At 39.1% G+C, this 20,252-nt stretch overlaps 1 protein-coding gene across 2 annotated transcripts in view; it reads left to right on the forward strand.

Moving 5' to 3' along the window:
• SYT1 (synaptotagmin 1) overlaps positions 1–20,252 on the forward strand; it is a 260,890-nt gene that overhangs the window by 233,443 nt on the left and 7,195 nt on the right. For both annotated transcript variants that reach the window (XM_010708424.3, XM_010708439.3), the window contains exon 9: positions 19,860–19,993. In XM_010708424.3, the coding sequence (XP_010706726.1) occupies positions 19,860–19,993 (134 nt within the window). The remainder of the gene's footprint in view (positions 1–19,859; positions 19,994–20,252) is intronic.

The raw sequence follows: 20,252 nt of genomic DNA on the forward strand, positions 1-20,252 counted from the left end.
AGAGTGTGTCAGAATTATCTTGCAGTAGCAGGAGGTTGTTCAGGTCTGGTGGCTATACTGTGCTACAATAACTGGAGCAGTGCCCCCATTGTGATTCATTATCACTGTATAGCACTATTGGAATTAATAACAATGAAAGACAATCACAGACTGATGATAGCAATTGTGATGTTCCCACATGGCTTTATAACTAAGCGGCTAAATAATTGTTTTTGTGGAGATATTTCCATTATAAAGAAAACCAAGGTAACCTTTACAGATAAGTGGTTACGTAATTTTATCTGGTAGGGCATTATCAGCCCAATTCTCTGCTTATCTGAACAGATAAAATTTCTCCAAAGATGGTGATGTTCCCATTTATTCTGTCAGGGAGCTCTGCACAATTTTAAATTATCTGATGTAGTTTGAAGTGCCTTTTTGTCTTTGCTTCATTAGAATCAGTTTCTGACTCTTTTCTCACTGGGGTTGTTTCAAAGGCAGTTTGGGGCAGCACAGTTGTTTTTTGTGGCATGGGGACTGCCAGGGAACCAAGTCTGCGATGGGGAGTTAGCAGGGTGCTGGTTAGCATCTAAATACGCAACACAACGTTCTTCTCTTAGGAGTGAGCACACAATTTTCACTGATCAACAGTCTTCATCTATTAAGCACTAGCTGGAGAATTGTGCTTCCAGAAAAGCTATAACTGTACCCTGTCTTTACTTTATGTGTGTCATACAGAGATGTTAGACAAACAAAAATTCCACTGACTCACCTCTCACAGACTCCTCAGAGCTCACCCAGGTTTGTTCTGCTGTTATTCTGCAGTCTGTAACAGACTCGGCCAATTCTTGTTTCTCAGTTTATCCAAGGTTTTGTATGCAGTATTTTTAATTGCTAGTAAATCCAATCTGGGATGTCTTCTGGGTGCAAAACACAGACTTACTTTAACACACCAGTGGAAGATAGTTAAACACTGCCTAAGGAAAGGAAATTTCTGTATCCGTTATAGAGAAGAGTGGCATGAAAAAAATAAAATGTTTGCAGTGAAGCTTTTAGGAAATAAAGACAACAGTTTAGTTCTTGCTCCTCTGAGTTCCTCAAAACTTGACTTATGGGTATCAATGCATCTAATCATTGGAAGAAATGCAACCAGGAGGATTTTCAAAGTCAGCATTTGGAGAGTGTAAATTTCATTTGGAGTAGGAAATCAGATCTCCTTCCTATGAGAATCCTCTTAGATAGGTACTAGAGATTAACTGTACCCAAATCATTCTTCTAAATAACTGAATACTCATTGAAAGAGGGACTTCAACTGCTTTCGGTCACCTTCCAGGTACATTTAACCACTGTGTTCAGTGCTCCTTTCCTACCTCTGCTTTCTCTCTCACTCTGTTTATTGTAAGAAAAGGCAAAATAGATTATGACACCCATCTCCATGGCCCCTTTTCTTTAAAAATGATGTGAAGACTTGCTGCTAACCTCTTGCAGTCTTTAAGTGTCACATTTGAATTCAATCAGCTGGTTTTATTTATTCTAGGCCTGGATGTTAATGGGTTGCTGTTCGCTTCCAATTCTATTTGGTTAATTCTTCCAAGACTTAAATCAAGTTTTCATCTAGTTCTTTGGGAGACTGATGGAGCACCACAAAGACTGAGAAAACCTTTCCAGTCTTTCTTCTAATTGTTGTTTGTATTTTGAAAAGAAGTTACTGCAATGAACAGATGAAAGAGAGATGTTGTCTTTTTAAACAAAATTGAATATATTCAGTACTGTCACTGTAACAAGCTGAAGGTATAAGCAGTTTATAATAGCTATAAGACTTCTATAAGGCATTACTTTACATAATGTAGCTCAACTGTATAATTGTTTCCAATTTCTGAATTTTTGTATTTGGCAGTAACTGTGTTAATGTACTGTTTGCAATTCCTGACATGAAGTGGTGGATGCCAAATCATTGGCAAATGCTACCAGATGAGCTGAAGCTTCCAGAGTTAATTTTATATACACACACACAGGTTTGAGAGACTTGCAGCTATTGCGAGGTCTTTGAGTTCATTGGTTTTTTTAAATTCTATCAGAGCACCTCAGAGCAGTATGGGGACTTGATAATGTAGGCAATAAGAGAGTCATCCTGAGAGATACAAACTCAATGAAGTAATCATTTGGTGAAATAGTGCACATGTATGCTAAAGACCAGATTGGCTGCTTGCTGTGTTCCTGCTTTGCTTTAAATGTATGAATAAAATCTGATGAAGAATAAATAAGGTACCTTGTGCAATGAACTATGGAGGGAAGTTTCTTGATTCAGTTGTAGGCAACTGTCAGTGGAAGTCTGATGCTCCGTGCTATAAACCAAGAAAATGAAGTTATATTTAATCTACCCTCAAAGTCACTTTCAGAGGTGAATCTGATTGTATTGAGCACAATGTAAGCAGATAGAAGATAGTTACCATTTATAGTCAGGATATAATAGAAAGCAGGAGAAACGTGGCTAAGCTGATCAGACTGGGGCAAGGAAACCTAGTGTTCTTAATTGAACACAATAAACTGAAGAGATCCCATGAACACTGTGCGTTGGGATGAGGGATAATTAGGAATCTTTAGGATAACAGTTAAACAGTAAATGTTTCCTCTGTTACCTCCCTTTCTGACTAGCAGAGAACTGATTCTGAGTAGGAGCACAGCCCAGGTGCTGCTCTGCTTCTGTTTGATGGGAGCAGCTGCCCAAGGTAGGAACAGTTGCTCTGTGGTATCCACTGTCCTCGCTTACAACCCTGCTTTCACACTCACCAGAGCTCCAAGTTGGGCCTTAACAAAACTATATCAGAAGAAACAGTCACCACCTGTCAATTACACAGCACAGCCAGACTGCTGTGGAAACTGTAGGCAGGTTTCTTCAGTCCAGCATTTCAAAACTCTACTTTTGTCTGATTAGTCTTCTAAATTGCTTTATTTTCTCCCCAGGAGGAAACCTAAATAATAATTGGCAAAGTAGCTTTCTATCACACTTACAGCTGGAAGAGGGCTGCAGAAAATTTAGTGATAAATGTTTTCCCAACAGTAAGTACAGTTGTAACATGTAGCTACTGACTGCAGCAGCTAGCCAAATATTTACCAGAATTGTGAGATCACCTGTGTGGGTGAATTCCTACTGACCCAACAGTGAGTAACTAACGTAGCTCTGGTTGTTTTTCTCTGCCTGTGTTAATGCTTTGCCTGGTTCTGTGTGGGCATCAGTTAGTGGTATCAGCATTCTACATCAGAGGACACTAGAAGAAATTTTCTGAAGCTTTTCTTTTGACTGATTCTGACTTCACTCCATTCTGGAAGTGTTCTGGGTGAAATATCAGAAAAACTGCTGAGAAAAGGCCTTCCTAACTGCGCTTTTAAAGCTTTTAGCACTGTATATTGATGGTATCTGAAATGGAAGCTATGAGAAGATGTGAGAAAAAAGGTCAGAAGGAGCTTAGTTTTATGGTGTGTTGTTGGTGATCAGAGGACAGTAGCATCAAAATTATTTCTCTCTGCTTAAAAATAAATGCATTTTAAGTAGTCACGAATGAATGATTTCTGACTTGAAGCTTTGGATTCTGTGCTTTCAGATCTTATTTCTAGCCACAAAGGTTACAGATGTTATTTCTGATTTGAAATTAAAGCTGAGAAACAAAAGCTTTAAGAAATACACCATATACCTCAAGGATTGTAATAAAATCATAAGAGTTGGCAGTGGTGCAATATTTTTAAAGCTTGCATACAGCTGATTTTATAGTCTCACTTCTCTAATGATATAGTGCTTACAGGAGCTGGTTGCTGGCTTGAATATCAATGCCAGAGTTTCAGTACGTTGTCTCTGGTCAGTAAATAGCCTTTAAAATAATCCCTACTGTAGTCAGATGCAAAAGCAGACCTACCTGTTAGAACCATAAACAAAAAGAAAGGTATTTAAACTATATTTTTTCTGTGTAAAAGTTACACATTTATATATAAAGATATATAATTTTAAGTGACTTCTTAAATGGATTGTTACTCCAGTGTTTAATATCAGCTTCTAGCTTGTGAATGCCCAGACACACCAGCAGTGCTGATTGGATGCTGGCAGGAGAAAAACTTCTGCCAACATTTTGCTGAAGACCCTTAACGTTAAGATCAGCCGCACCTTGGACAAAGAGCTGCAGAACAAAAGGCTGCTTTTCTCCCCAGTGAAGCTGCAATTTTTTTTAAGTGCCTTTTCCTTCTCTTGTATTGTACACTCAACAAACGTACAGTTAGAAGAGTAGCATGGTTAGGAGGGGACTTTACACTTGGAAAGACTACTGTGGTGAAAAAGTGACAGTCAAAGAAGAAATACTCACTCATATCAAAAGAATTAGGCTTGCAGTAAAAAAACTCCAAAAAGGAGGAATATCCAGAAAGAGCTCCTTCCCCAGTGGTAGTCAACTCTTAAATGGGGTCTAGGAGGGATGGAGCCATGCCTTCACCTGGGCTCCGACAGCTGACCCAGTCCTTTCCTCAGGTGATTAATCAGTGGTTCAGGCCATGACTCAACAGTTCCCATAGATGTATGTATGTATGTATGTATTTATTTATTTATTTGAATTAAAAAGATCTTACAGTTGAAGCTAAAATTCTCCCAAAGCAACTTTCATCCTAGTGTATAAAGTGATTTAGAACATGCAAAAACTTTTGGACTCTTGCAGCAATGTAGTAGAAAATATGATGTTATTTTACGTACCCTCAAAAATCTTTCCCTAAAATGTGTTTGATTTCTTGATGATAGCAACCTTTTTGACACGAGAATGCTTGCTTTTCTTCACATATGAGGTCAGCCATTTCTCAAAGCAAGCAAGTTTTAGCTAAAAGTTTCCTGAGGTGCCTAATACAGTATTCTGGCCCAGTCAATAACTCTGAATGATAAAAGGTTTTCTCTCAGCCTTTGTGCTCTCTGGCTGCATTAGAGACTGAACAAAGATATATGAGATGACACAGCAGGCTTTTTAATCCTTTAGAAATGGTTGGCAAAGTCACCTCCTTACTTACAAAAAGTAAAATGTACGAAGTTGGGGTAGATGGGTATTTTGTAAATAAATGTCAAATCTTTTTGTAATCCGCTATATTTTCACAGTCTGGCATTGGGTGAAGGACAGTCCTTTAAAATGCTGGGATGTGTTTATGGCCAGTTCAAAAGTTTATGAAACAAAGATACTGATAATTCCAGGAGAAAGATACTGAGCCTTTCAGAAGCTTCTGTGGGCTCTGCTTACAGCCCTGTCTCAAATTCACCATGGTTAGAGTGAGAGCAATGCTGTGAGAAACAAACCTGAAATGCCATGGTGCAGTGCAGTGAGGAACTTGTAGGCAAATTTGTACATCAGAGCTCACTTTGAAGCTTTAAAGGCACCTTAAGCCTTTATTTTTTGAAAATCTAATTGAGATACCAAACGTGTGCTGGAAGTATACTCAGAGTATATCCCATCCATTCTTCTTTCATTTCTAGTTGATTTGAGGAATTTAATTGATGGAATGTGTAGCGGTATAAACACTACTTTTTTTTTAACTTCTTTTTTTTTTGTTCATTTTTTTCACTGGTTTTCTTTATAATCTGCAACTTTTGCTGCCAATGTTGTGTTGTTCCTCATACACTAATTCTTAATTGAACAATATTCCTTATTACAGAAGCTGTTCTAACTGTCTTGCAAAGGAGAACCAAATCAACTTGATGCAAAGTCAAGTCTTCTGTAAATTCTCTGCCCTATATTCTGCCTTGCTTGTCTCCTTTCAATCAACAGCATAGATTCAAATCCCCCAGTCAGGAATGGAAGGGAACAGGGCTTTAAGCCCCACCATCCCCTGTTCCTGCTGAATTCCTGCTCAGTGCTCTGGCTTATTAGGAGAACCAAAACAAAACTGAGCAAACAGAATGCAACTTCTGTGCTCACTCCAGCTAGAAGAAGAAAAATGAATCCAGCAAGACTGTTGTAGGCTGTTATCTGACTGCGTCCACTGGAGGCCACCACACTGCCGTTCAATCAACCTGAACTCAGCTTTAACAGCAGTGCTGTCCCAGGCCCCAGGGTAGTCGAGTGCTCAGTGGTCTGACACCCGGCATGTTTCTGATCTTCCTGTTGGTTCACAAGTTGAGCTTTCAAGAGAGTGCGCTGGGAAAAAAAATTCAGTTTTGGTAATTATGGGGCAAAGGGAAATCCATACAAAGAGTTGGCCAGCAGCCAACTGTCAATTTCTGGTTTTCCTTCATGTTTTTGGAGTGGGTAGGTGTATCTGGCCATAATTCACAGTGTAATACATACGAGTTTTGTTTGCTAATGTCCATAGATTTTGTGGCTATTTGACTGACTAGGACTGGCTTTTGGAAAATCAGCACACACATGGAGCAGACAACAGCATGCAGCTACAAAGCCTGAGCAGGAAAGGAGAAAAGACAGCAGTGAAATCAGTGTGCTGGAGAAGGAGTACTATCTAATTACGAAACAGCAACTTTTTTTCTTGTTTCTAAAGCCATAGAAAGCCATGACTGCCATCCTATCTCTGCAGTCCCTCAATCGTTGCTTATTTTTATATTGTGACAACATACTGGATGACAGAATCCTGCTGATTTCCTTCCTCTGAATAAATGCTAGACATACATACAATCTCCTTTTATACTGTTACCTTCTTCCACAAGCCACCTTTCTCAGAAGAGGTGGTGACATTTCCATGGGCAAAATGGGATTTCTGCTGCTATCTTCATAACCCTTTGAATTAAATTCTGTGGGGTAATCACCCCATTTTGATTGTGTGAGGCAGGGGATGCATCAGGAGCCCCATGGCTATGGGTTAGAACGAGGTATGGATAAGAAGAGTTCATTATGCAATTTGCCTTCCCAAAATGTGTTACAGTAGAAGTGAAATGTTTTACAACAGAAGCAAGTCTTTATCATATTTTCCTGGCTATGTTCTTATTTGGCTTTGCCTTGCTTACACAGGATGTATAGATCTTGATCACATCTACATAGAATTGCATCCTTTCACCAACTGTAAAATGGATTAGATATTTTACAGACCCTCTCTATTAAATGTTCTTCAGAATATGGCAGTACACACTTACCGTAGTACACAAGTACAGTAGTGATTCCACATTCTGCTTTCACACGTAAATTGCTGAATCACCAGCAAAGCTTGTACTTTGAGTACAATACCAGGCTGATCCCTGGTATCATGATGGCTGTCCAGCCCAAAATAACGTGTTAAAAACATTTGTTGCTGATCACTGATATGTGTCTTGGTATTATTTCACTCCATAGCAAAAAGAAATTTAAGGAAGAAGGTTTTCTCATATCTGGAAATCTCCTTTCTTTCTACACTTCAGTAGGAAGTATGATAAAAGTCAAACAGAAAAAGAAGCTTTAAGTCCTACTGCTTACTGCTTAGGATTCATTTTTTAATTATTATTTATTTTGTTTCCTGAATCACTTTGCTGTACTCACTTGGCTGGAAGGCAAATGCGTTCCCTGTTGATTTATTCCACTCAGCCAGGGGCTTTTGCTGCTCTGTTTGATTCCTAATATGGTAGCAAAAGCCAATTTTGTGCGACTTCCAGAGGGCTCCTCTCAGCTTGGGGAATGCAGCGAGAAAGGAGCCCTGCAGAGATGAACGACGACAGTTGTTGAGCTAATACTAATAAAGAGCAGAAAATGGGCTTCCCCACATGTGCTAAAATTTCTGCTTTCACTACTCTCTAAATCACCACTTTTGTCTTACTTTATGGTAAGGCAACAAATTGTTTCCTGTTACCTAGCTGAACAGGCTTTCTTGTGGAAAGCACCTACTCCATCACAGTGGAGTTTTCATTATATTGCTGTTTGGCTTGAAAGCACCATGTCACTGTTTCAGTGGATTAATTATAAGATAGGAATAAAATGACGCGGATATAAAATTAAATAAACTTAAGATTCTCCCCTTTGTTTTATTTTCCGTATTGATTTGATTCTGGACACTCAACTTGTCAATGCTCTGAAATACCTGCTATCCACTGTAGAAGGAAACCGATTTTCTGTATATTTGTTTTTCATTTTAATAGTGTTCTATAGGTAACAGGCTGTCAAATTCACCAAATCTCAAAATGGCCTTTTCTGGTGATGTAGCAAAATCCAAAGGATTTTATTCCTCCATTAAGCAGGGTCTCTAAAATGTTAATATAGAGTTGGAAATTAATTTCATTCCAAATACAGAACAATAGTGTGCAATGACATTACTCTGTGATAAGCACTTGTTAAAGCTAAATCCTCCCTAAGCCCTGCAATTGTTTTCCTTTGTGCTAATGGCAAGCTAGCCGGAGGCACTCCCTCTCTCTCTCCCTGTTTATCTCCTCTGAGGGTATCCCAAAGGCAAGTTTATTGTTTGTAAACCTGGCTTTCTTAATTAAAACTTCAATTCTCCTTAGGTCAGTCTTTTTAACGTTTGTGATCTTCTTTTCTGAAGGGAGAATATTTTGTCTTTCTGAAATGCATGAACTTGCTTGCTAGTTGTTATTATTGCTATGTACATGTAACAGAAGGAATTTTAACTATTTCTTATTATCGCTGTTGAGTGACTGCCTTGGCAGTCATTATTCACAGACACACATAAAAGGCCTTTTGTCACATAGGTATCGACTGTTTCAGAAGAGTGTTCAATAGGAGTTTGCAGAGGAAACCTGAAGCTAGAAGCTCTGGGGAATCGATCGCTTCACATTCTTAGCAGCATTTCTTAGCAGGAGCTGGGTGAAAATGGATCCATCTGCATCTTAAAAAACTTAGTACCTTAGAAAATCTATATTTTGTGAATATTTATTGGAAATAGTATTGCTTTTCCAGCTTAGTTTTGCTGAATTATTTATATTCTCAATTATACACAATCGCCTAGGCTTGGAAGCAGTGTCATCCACCTTTCCCTTATTATTGTTTCAGTCTATTGATTCCAAATAGCAACACTTACCCATTTCACTACTGTGTCATCCTCTTCCTCATCTTCTAATAACCTCAAACACTCAGGCTTGTCTTCTCAAATATACCTACTTTCAATTCTGAAAGCTAAAGGATTTCTGAAATTCATATGTGCTTTCTGGATTCTTGGTTTGTTTGATTTTGTTACAGAACATGATCCCTTGACTAGACTACATCAAGTTCTTGTCTCGATGGAGCAGCACACAAAGTTATGCCGAGTTGCGCAGATGCAATCTGGTTTGTCAGTGAAGTACAAGATCAGATTGCTCCACCACTTTTATACCAAATTGGATAGCAGCTGTATAAAATTGTAGCGGGTATCCAAGCTGAAAACTATCATGTACCTTTGGATTTCTGATCGTTTGTGTCACATTTGACTGACTTTTAAGCTAAAGTGGTGTACAGTAAGCAATGAAATCATAACATGTCAGTCAAATATCCATTTCTGCCATTAAATGGCTTAGAGAATTTGAAGAAGGTTGGGGTACGTTGGGGCATGGGCTATTGGTTATGTTCTCAGAAATACTTCCGTCTTTCATCTAATGATGCCATTTGTCAAGTTGTCTGATCTCGTCTTAGAGCAGGAATAATATTCTTGGCAGCAGAGTGTTCTTACTGGAGATGCTGTTGGCCTTGAATGCTTGTTCTGTAGTCTGATTTTGAATATTAATCCACCATATTGCGTTTGCAACACAGAGATCTCCAGATCTTGAATTTTTCTGTGAGCTGGGGACACAGAAGAAAGGTAAAGTGGGTCCAGAGGAGTGCCACTAAGATGATCAGAGGGCTGGAGCACCTCTCCTATGAGGAAAGGTTGAGGGAACTGTTGTTTTTTTTTAGCTTGGAGAAGAGAAGGCTCCGGGGAGACCTCATAGTGGCCTTCTAGTACTTGGAGGGAGCGTATAAACAGGAAGGGAAATGGCTGTTTACTAGGGTGAATAGTGATAGGACAAGGGGGAATGGTTTTAAACTGAGACAGGGAAGGTTTAAATTAGATATTAGGAGGAAGTTTTTCACTCAGAGGGTTATGACCACTGGAACAGGTTGCTCAAGGAGGCTGTGGATGCCCCCATCCTTGGAGGCATTCAACACCAGGCTGGATGTGGCTCTGGGCAGCCTGGTCTGGTGGTTGGCAACCCTGCACATAGCAGGGAGGTTGAAACTAGATGATCATTGTGGTCCTTTTCAACCCAGGCCATTCTATGATTCTATGACTTCAGCACTTCCATAATTCTGGGCATAATCCTGATGTTACTCTTGTTTGTGTAAAAATGCCTTGAGTTTCAGGTTACTGCTTTTCCTTATGTGGAGGCATCAGGAATGCAACCCTCCAACCCTTGCTCTGTAAGAGCCCACATTCAAAATCTGACATTCAGGCTTTTCAAAGCTTTGTGGTTTTATTATACTGCAAAATAGGTTTTCACTCAGTTGTCATTCTTTGCTAAACTGATGTCATTTAGTTGAGCTCAATTGAAACTGCTGGTAAGTTTAGCCTACACTGTAATTTCTCTTATTGAGACTAAGATGAAGATGTTGCCTGTCCCAACAAAATCTGATTTTGGTCTTCTTTTCCTAACTGTTGTTAAATTTAATCCAAGACGAAGCCAGTCTTCAGAACAGTAATGGGGAACATCATCCAGAATGGCCGTGTTCATGCCTGCAGCAGACACGGTTCTTGCCTTGCGGTGTTTCAAGTGTTTCCTTCTCACCACTGAAAAGCAAATCGACTGGAGCTGTCATTAGTGTTTGTCTTAGGTAGACAGGAAGGAAAGGTTTTGTATGGCCTCTGAGTCTAAAAGAGCACAAATAGATGTCTGTGTCATGGGTTGCTTTAGGTTTCTTATAGAGGATTGGTGGTACCTCTTTTGAGACAGCAAAGACTTTGATCTTGTGAATCACACTAAAATTAGGTGCCAAGAATAGACTGTAAGAATATACAGGAAAACACTGCAAAATCCTGCTGAGAAGACAGTGCATGTTTTGGAGAGTAGGAGAGAGGAGGAGGAGAAAGAGAGCCATTTATTTTCTCTTAGTTATTCTAAATGGATATTCATAGGCTAAAAGCATACTGCAATCATGTAGCTCCTTACTTACACTTACACTTTTTCCCTAATGCTTAAATTCAATAGAAAAAAATTGATGGAGACAAAATGAAGATGGAACTTCATGCAAGTGGAAACTTCTCTGGTTGAAAAAGTCCTAGGAATGTTATTTCAAATTGAGATTGAAAACCAGGTGTTTGTGGGCTCTCTTTATATACAAGCTGATGAGCAGTCACACCACGAACCCTTACTGTGGCAGTGCTGACATGAAGAGTCTGAACCATGGAATGTATGTCTCTGCTACAATAAATCGCTAATAAACCCGTTAGAACATCTTTTGCTTTTAATGGACTTTCTCTCTATTTCAGGGTTGATTAATTTCTTTCAGTGAATACTGTCACTCACTTCAGTGCAGTTTTCTTTATTATCCAGTAATACTGGAACTCCTATCTGTCTTCTGTGCAATTTAAGATTAGGACTTGTTTTGCCTCACAGCTACAGGGTTTGGGTTTTTAATGTTTGTTTTTTGATTATTTTTTTTGCTGTGGGGGTTGGAGAAACAACCAAAAAAGGCATTTGCTTTCAGTCAGCGTATTGCTGGAAGTGCACAGACAGTAAAGGGAAAGCTGTATCCACTATTTTCAGAGAAAGAAAATGGAAATTGAAGGCCTTTTCCTACCCCGTTGCAGTCACTTAGGACCTTTGTCCTAAGTAAGGATGTTTCAGCACTTGGTTGTGGCAACATATTCTTTTGGATTATGATCTAAACTTCTTTCTGATTGGCATTAGTTCCTTTCAGTCAGCTGTTCTCATGAGTGCAGCATTCCACTACATGAAAGAAATTGCTTTCTTTGTTTCCGCCCAGTTATTTCCAGGTGCCTTTCCTTACTTTTGTCTCTGTCTAGCACAGCAGTCTTTCTCAAGATTTTCATCCCACACGTTTAAGCCTGGAAGCACAAAGAAACATCACCAGGGAAATGGAAATTCTTGGCTAACAAAAATTGGTATATCCCTCTGGGCTTCTTTCAATCAAGTCCCCTAAAACCTTGATAGTCACACCATCATCCAGTGCACAGGCAAGAAGTTATTTGCAGCAAATACCCACAGGAGCAGATAGTTGATCTGACAGAGGCCCAAAGATGAGGATCACATAAATAAGGTGGGCAAAGGCACCTTCCATCAAAGGCAGGAGGCACAGTGCCAGCCCTGGCACTGCTAAAATGACAGTAGTACTCAAAATGCAGTGTTCTGTTCAGCAGTGCAAATTGAGAACCTATTTCTTGTGTCTTTTAGCCTTGTCTCAACCTTGAGACATCGGTGTGTGTGTTCAGATGTCTTCAGCCAACAGAGAGGTCTGAGGAACATCTCAATCAAGTTAGCAGTTTAACTTTGCTGTTTCATCGTGATGTTTGAATTGTAGGTACAAGGGGCACTGTGTGCCTCAGAAAGAGGAACTGCACTCTGTCCCCCCATCCCAAAAATTGGTGCCCCACTCTGAAAGACCTGGATAGACAGGCAGCCCAGTTCTGCAGGGCCCACAGACACTCACAAGCAGCCCAGCTAGATGCATCATTAGTCACCCAGTTTCTGTCTTTTTCTGCTAAAGCATCCTATATGGCCTGTTCTTTATTCTCAGTTTCATTTTGTTTTCCATATAATGTGCTTCTGCTTCTCTCTCTGCTCCTCTGTATGCCATTATTTCTCATTCAGGGCATATTTCCCCCTCCCTCCTCCTCAGTCCACTTTGGGGTAGTACTTTGAATCTCTCTGAACTGCTGTATATTATCCTCTTTCTGCTGTTTCCAGTACCACCAATTTAGTAAATATAAATGTAATTAATTTTTTCTCTGTATCATCAAAATGTATTACATAAATTCAGACTCAGCAGTTTGCAAGAATGTGCTGCCTGAAGTATTGCCAGTTAGCTTTGGTTTCTATCTGAATTCATTTACTGGACAGTCTGCCTGCATCAGCAATCCCATTTAATATTTTTCCACCATTTAATGTTAATGCCAGCAACATCTTCATTGTTATAGTATTCTTTCCATCTGTATATTTTGTGAAATATACAATGATACACATGACAACATTTTTCATATTACAGTATTCTTTTTTATTTATTGTCTGTTGCCCTTTCCCAATATGTTAAAAGTTTTACAGTGCCACACTGTATTTGATTGCTAAATTCAGGCTTGATGAGCAGTCAGCTCCTTCCTTTCTGGTGCAAATACAGGGGAATGAGGTTTACTGCTTCGATGCTTGTAGTTTGCATGTAATCACATTTACGGAGTGCCTGGTTAAGTTGTTTTGCTTTTGCACCAGGGCATTATGTGTTTACATACTGCCAAATCTTAAGGAGCTGTTTCCTGTTGGTTCAACCCACACTTAGTGCGCTTCATAGAACTATTTGTTTTGCCTCTGTGCAGCTATGTTGAAGTGAGCTGCTTGGATGCAAGAGAGACAGATCAACTGCCCTTGCTCTGGCAGTAAACTTAATCATAATCTCATAAGCACTAATTTGTGCTGTTTTTAAATAAGAGTTTTGGCTTCTTCATTTTTTCAGTTTTATGCTACTTCCCCCATCTGGTGTTGTAACATTTGTTGTTATGTTCCAGTTGGAAGCACTATGGGTGGAATTACAGACTCATCTGCTGGCTGAATAGCCCTTAGGCCTTTGTGAACATTTCTGTTTCTACTGTCAGCTCTCCATGCTCAGCAGTCTCAGTTTGGGATTCTCAGATGAGGGAATTGCTGGCTCCACTGTCAGTTTTACAACACCTCCATCCTCCCAGAGCTCTCTGCTTCTCAGAACTCAGCATTTCAGTAACAACTTGATGCTCATTTAACTGCACAGCTGTTATTCTGAGACTGCTTTGCTACACAGCCATTCACCTTTTTCATTATAACGGGGGACTATTGTTAGTTCTTCCAAATACCCTCTTCCCCAACTTTAAGTGGATTATTGGAATCCATTATTCCGATGAGAATCGATCTGTTACTGAATATGAATGGGCAAATGTTTTCATGTATAAATTATCCACTCTTTGGATAAGTTATATAAATTATGCACTCTTCTGCCAAAGGTGCTTATGGAAATACATTAACCAAAATCATCTAACCTGTTACACCATGACACATAATAGGATAAAAAAGAACCCTGAGCTACATCTGGAGCAGTCCACCCACAGGGCACAGATAGAAGTTAGCACATGTATTATCAGTTTTTTTGACTAAATTTGTTACAGCTATCAGTGGTGTTTGACACTCTGCCTAGGCTGGTTGCAATTTCTGAACTCAATTCATGGCCACGGGGTGGTGCTGGGAGAATCTCCCAGGCATGCAGCTGAATCCCCAGCCCACTTAATAAAGTGATTTTTAAAAATGTTTTGCTGGGATCGGAAATGGCACAGATGCCACCACCGGAAACTGCAGGAAATACTTTTGCTACCCACATTTCCCTAGTGCACTGATCAAGTACTGGCTGCAGTTCAAGATCTGGCTGATAACATCAAGTACTCTACAGCCCAATGGGGTTATGGAAACTCCAGTAATGTCCCTAGTGACTAAATGGGAATGCTAGCTGAGAACTGAATATTTAAATAAAACTGTTTTCATTGAAATGTTGTGGTAAAGAAAGAAAGAAAGAAAGAAAGAAAGAAAGAAAATCACAAAACCTATATTTTATGCCAAGAGAATTCCTCATAATAAGACTGCTTTCCAGTATTTCTCTTGAGATGTCAGCTGCTGCTTAAAAATTGCATTCCACTTTCCGTGTGCTTATTTATGGAGGAAAGTAGAATGTCCAGTAGCTTGCATCAATGAATATAAACCGATATAGAATGTACCATAGCACTTGCATTCATTCTTAGTAGTGGTATCTTACACTGCTTCTTCTCTAGATAACACATTTTCCTCCTCTCTGGCTTTCTTTCCTTTCCAGAGCTTACACTTCATTTGAAAAATATTGACTTAGACAATCCAGGCACAATATCACTACAAGCTCATTATGTCATAGACTTTAATTATCCCCCTCTCATCCATACATGAACACACAGAAGAAGAAAAAGTTAAGTCAAATTATCCATGGCCTGAAAGCCACAGGCATCGTGTGAATCATCGCTCTCCTGGGAGAGGAGGGTTTATAGGCCCACAGAGGGAGCACATCCCATGATTCTTGGGAAGAATCAGCAAACCTGTGGGAACTACGAGCAAAGTTTGTCCCACTGTGTTCTGTGGGTGCTGTACTGAGTCCAGGCCTCCTCCTGCCTTGCTCAGAGGCACTGGCCTTGTTCCTACCCTGCTGGTTGCTGTAGTATGTGAGTGATGCTGGCTCTTTATAGTGGAACTGACAGCCCTCCCCACAAGTTACTTCTGCTCTAACTGTGAGTGCTGGGCCATTTTTTAGGCTACGTTTCCGAATCTGATTTTCTTTACTTATTGAATCAATTTCTGAGTTCTTCAAGAATTTCTTTTACTTCTCGAAATGGAAGCACCACTGTCTGCCTATACCTTTGCTCTAAACGTCAGTGCTGTGTGCTTTGGCATGGGCTTGGCATTGCTTTTCTTCTGGTGAGAAAAAAAAAAAAGTACTGTGCTAATTAGCACCCAGTTAGCCTGAACAGTTTGAAGACAAGAACAAAGCCAGAGGCAGTTCTGGCACTCTATTTCTTTTCAGTTTCTACTTTTGATTTGAGTACATCTTCACATTACAGTGTTTGTCATATGAAACTTTACTCAGCTGTATCCATGACTAGTTTTTTCTGGCTCAGCTTTTTCCTCTTAATCATGTTAGGATTCTCTGAGGCTTGAGGAGGTTTTCTCTGAACCCTCCACACAGAGCTGTGGGATTTTTTTCTTTAAACTGTTACTCTCCCCCATGTGCATTCTGGACTGTAATTGCACACCTAATCAAGTCCAGTGTTTCCCCTGAAGCATTTTTCAAATTTGTCAACTTTCTAGTTGCTTGCTTTTCATATTACAGAAGCCTTACAAATATTTATCAAAGATCAGCACCATCCTTATGTTTGCATTCAGAATAAGCCACTGTAGTAAAGCCATGCCATGTTGAGTACTTTGTTGACATTTTTCTGCTGAAGATCCATACAAGTGGAAATTTGTGTGCTGAATACTACCTGAAAAATGATTTTTCATTAACTACTGATCCCTGTAACATACTTTTCATCTTAAAATTCACTGTCAGTCATTCTTGAGTTCCACTTTTTCCTCAGATATGGTCATTAGCCAGGATTTTCTTCTTTTGCAATGTAGTATTTGCTTTTCACTGCCAAATTTGCTTCTCCTAAACCCCTGATAATTAAGTGCATCTCATCTATGGTATGATGATGATAAAATAGTTGTTGTATTAAGAGGTTTCTAATTGTGTATGTATGCTTCACAGTCCACATAAATCAAGACATCTTTACCTGATATCACATGCCATTTTACTTATCCTTTAAATAACATATTGGCATCTTACTGCAAACTTCAAGAAGACAAAATTTGTCAGCTTGTCACCCAGTGCTTTAAAAGCTGTTCAGCCACCCTCCCTTGAGATGTTGTAAAATCTATAGTGCACAATTCGTTATGAATTTTATAGCTTTTTAGCATTTGTGGATAGACTGTTAATGAGTGAATAAATAACACAATGTTTTTAATCCCACACATTATTTAGTGTGAGTTATTAAGCAATGGACACACAGCCATTCTGTGTCCTCTAGCAGAGAAACATCTATAGTGCCCTGGATGCAACACCCCTTCCTCCAGGTGGTTGGGTAGCATAATGCGTTGGGGATATAATGTGGACCTAAGTCCCTGCATACTCGAAAAGAACAAAACTGTAGGAAAAAACAGAGTGATGTTCACCTCTTCTAAACTGCAATATAACTGTTCACATCCAAGCTAATAGGCTACCTTGCCTTTTGGGGTACAATCCACTTGATAAAAGATAGGTTTCTCTGGAATTAGATAACTATCCAGACTATACAAAGGGAAAAGCTTTCTCATTTTCATTGGCATTGGACGTAGACATTTACATGTGGTCCAAAGAATTCTGCTCTCTGTGCCCATGCTATGCACTTAACATACAGTTTATCTTGCTGGATTTTAATATCAGTGCTGTCATTCTTACTAGTCTTACTTATTCTGTGAGATTATTTACATATTAAAGCATTATTCAGCATGAGTAATGGTGCCAGCACTGAGGTTATGCTGCGAGTAGGGAGAAGAGAGGTTTCCATTATCGCTATGCCTTATCTCAGAAAAATCACTGGAGACTGTCATTTCTCAGAGGTTCTGCTTGCTTTTGATGATCCTCCCTTCTTTCAGTAATTGAGTCCAGAAGCATTTTAGCTTCTGTTATTTAGTGGAAAAGAACCCATCTCTTTGAGTCACTTGTGAATTTCAAGGACGTCTGTGTAGGTCGCATGCAAATAGATTCCTGGAGAGCTGGTGGTGGTAGGGCTGGTGAGGTAAGTTACGGGACAGTCTAACTGAAGAGGTCATGTATTGAACTCAGAAGAACAACGAGAGGGGAGAACCATGTAAGGCCAGGATGCTTCCAGAAACAGAAAGTAGATGTGCAGTCTAATAAGGATGAACTCACCTAAGTCTCTCATTCATTCACATATGTGAGTTGAACGCCCTATTCTGGTCTGCACTGTTTCTGTGATTAGTAGTTATTTAATACATTCTTCTAAAACTAGAAAATAGGGAACATGACTTCAGTTAGATGACTTTTTAAATTCATATTTAGTTTGGCTTGGCAGTTTCACTATATGACAAAAAAAACAAGGCTATTGTATCACATGGTATGTGCCCTTCTGTACTCCATTTGGGACCTCTGCCATTGACATTTCTGCATGACAGTGTTAAGATGGTACCACTTGGATCTTTCCTACTGAAAAAAACTGGCATTTGCCAGAGCCAAACTCATATACTCTGACAAAGAAACATAAGAAACTGATAGGATGTGAAAAAGAGGCCACCAAGACGTAGGCTTATTTGCTTTGTCCTGTGGCCACGAGTTATCCAGGGTCAAATTTTGTTCTAGTACCAGCAGGAAGATAGAAAATCTGTAAAAGGCAAAGCAGATAATTTAAATTGAATCTACATACAAACATTCATATACACTTGAATTCTAGGTTAAAGTAATTGTCCCCAAAATATGGAATGTTTATGTAGATCAGAATGTATCTGCATTGCTATATAAATCATTACAATAGAGTTCCTTGTGAACATATGAATAATCATCATATCTTCTTATGTTGTCTTTGTACAAGTCACTAAATGATTGGCTTATATTGATTACATTTATTTCAATAGACTTCTTCAGTTCTAATCCCCTCAATAATAATTGATTACTCTACTACTTAGCCTTCCAGCCTACCCTAGTTACTCAAATTTTACTTTATCAGCATTATAGCTCATTTCTGTGTCTTAATACACTGTTGTTGGCTCCTTGACTACTAAACTTTTTTAGTATAAATATACTAGCTAATATATTTATATTATATATATATGTATATATATATGTACCTAAAACATCATATTTTTGCATGTCAAAACTGTTGTGCAGTCAGCATGGAGCAATCAGGTAGATGGGCCTTTTCTCAAGTACCATCTAATTTGAAGGAGTCCAAGTTTGCCAGTTGTCCACATTCAAAATACTGCATGCCATGATGTAGAAAACAGTATTAAAAAAATACAATAAAAGAATTTTGTTGCCTTTTTGCGAGCACTTCTTCACATTTCTGCTCTTAATTCATACATTGTGCAGTGAAAAGGAATTCTTGCAATTCCTTATCTAGCCTAGGGCATAAAACTACCCAGATTTAGTTTGTATTTGTACTTGTGTCATTTGAGGGAGAAAGAATCTTAATGCTCTGTGACAGAGTTCACCACAAAATCTTGAGAAGCTACTCCAGCTTTTTCAGTAGCCTCACTGCTAAAGTAAATGTGTATTTCTAAGCTAAAATTTGTCTAGTTTCTTCTCACAGCCATTATAAGTTATTAGACCTTTGTCCACTGTCTGGAAGAGTCCAGTAGCAGAATTATGTTCTCTTCAGACATACCATAGATTGTAATCACATTACTCCAAAACTTAACTGTCTCCAACTGCTATGTTCCTAGGCACATTTCTGACTGTAGCAGAATACAGTTATTGTTCTCAGACCCTTCAACCGTGAATTTCATTGGAGAGTAAAGCATGGTTTGTTCACAGTGATAAGTTTCGTTCTCGTTTGTCATTCTTCTTCTGTAGCTTCATCATTTTCTCAGGAGGGACATGAGAAGCCCCCTCCTTAGCTTACATTCAGGTTCTCTTAGTTTACACAACACTTGACTTATGGCTGGCAGGTGTTTTCTGTAGCTCCATATAACTCCCTAGAGGGATGGCTTGCCTCACCCTTCATCACAAGTCATCTGCTTAAAGCCAAAGGAGATACTTGCCCAATTTTTGGTGATGGTACCATACAGGCTGTTGAAAAAGAGGAGCTTGAGATTTCAAATAGTGTTTTATGGTACACATAAACAAAAATACAACAGAGCTCAGTGAAGGTATTGCTAATTAACACCAGGATTGTTTCCAGGATGCTTAATGAACTGCAGAACAAAGTTAGGTGGAAATCTTCCTTTCCCTTGCATGGCTGAGGAGATAGTGTAACAAATATTTTGTACCTTTTCCATCGCAAACACTTTGCAGTTGTATAGGAGTTTTCCTATGGTGGAAACTAAGACTGTTTAATTACAAGCTGCTTGTTGCTAAAGATTTTTTTTTCTTGAGTCTTGAATTTGTGAGATTAAATTCTATAGAAAGCACACTGAACTACCTCTCTTACTTCTACCTCTTTTCTTGATTACCTAGATCCCTATGTGAAAATCCATCTGATGCAAAATGGTAAGAGGCTGAAGAAGAAAAAGACAACAATTAAAAAGAATACTCTGAATCCCTACTACAATGAGTCTTTCAGCTTTGAAGTACCATTTGAGCAAATTCAGGTAATGTCAAACAGTGTTTCGTCTTCTCTCTGCATTCCATTTCTCAGCTCTTATAAATATTTAACAGGAATCATGTTAATTATCACATGTGCATGCCTTCATTAGCACCTAGGTGCCAGCCCTGTGCTGCAGGAGATGAGTGTGACTGCTTCAAGAGGGAAATGATAAAATGCACAGTACTTAGGAAGCTTTGATTCATCGGTGAGAAATGGATAACTGACATTTTATGTTAACAGAAATGGATTCTGGGGAAAAAAAA

This window comes from Meleagris gallopavo, chromosome 1 (genome assembly GCF_000146605.3).
Source record: "Meleagris gallopavo isolate NT-WF06-2002-E0010 breed Aviagen turkey brand Nicholas breeding stock chromosome 1, Turkey_5.1, whole genome shotgun sequence".
NCBI classification, from domain to species: domain Eukaryota; kingdom Metazoa; phylum Chordata; class Aves; order Galliformes; family Phasianidae; genus Meleagris; species Meleagris gallopavo.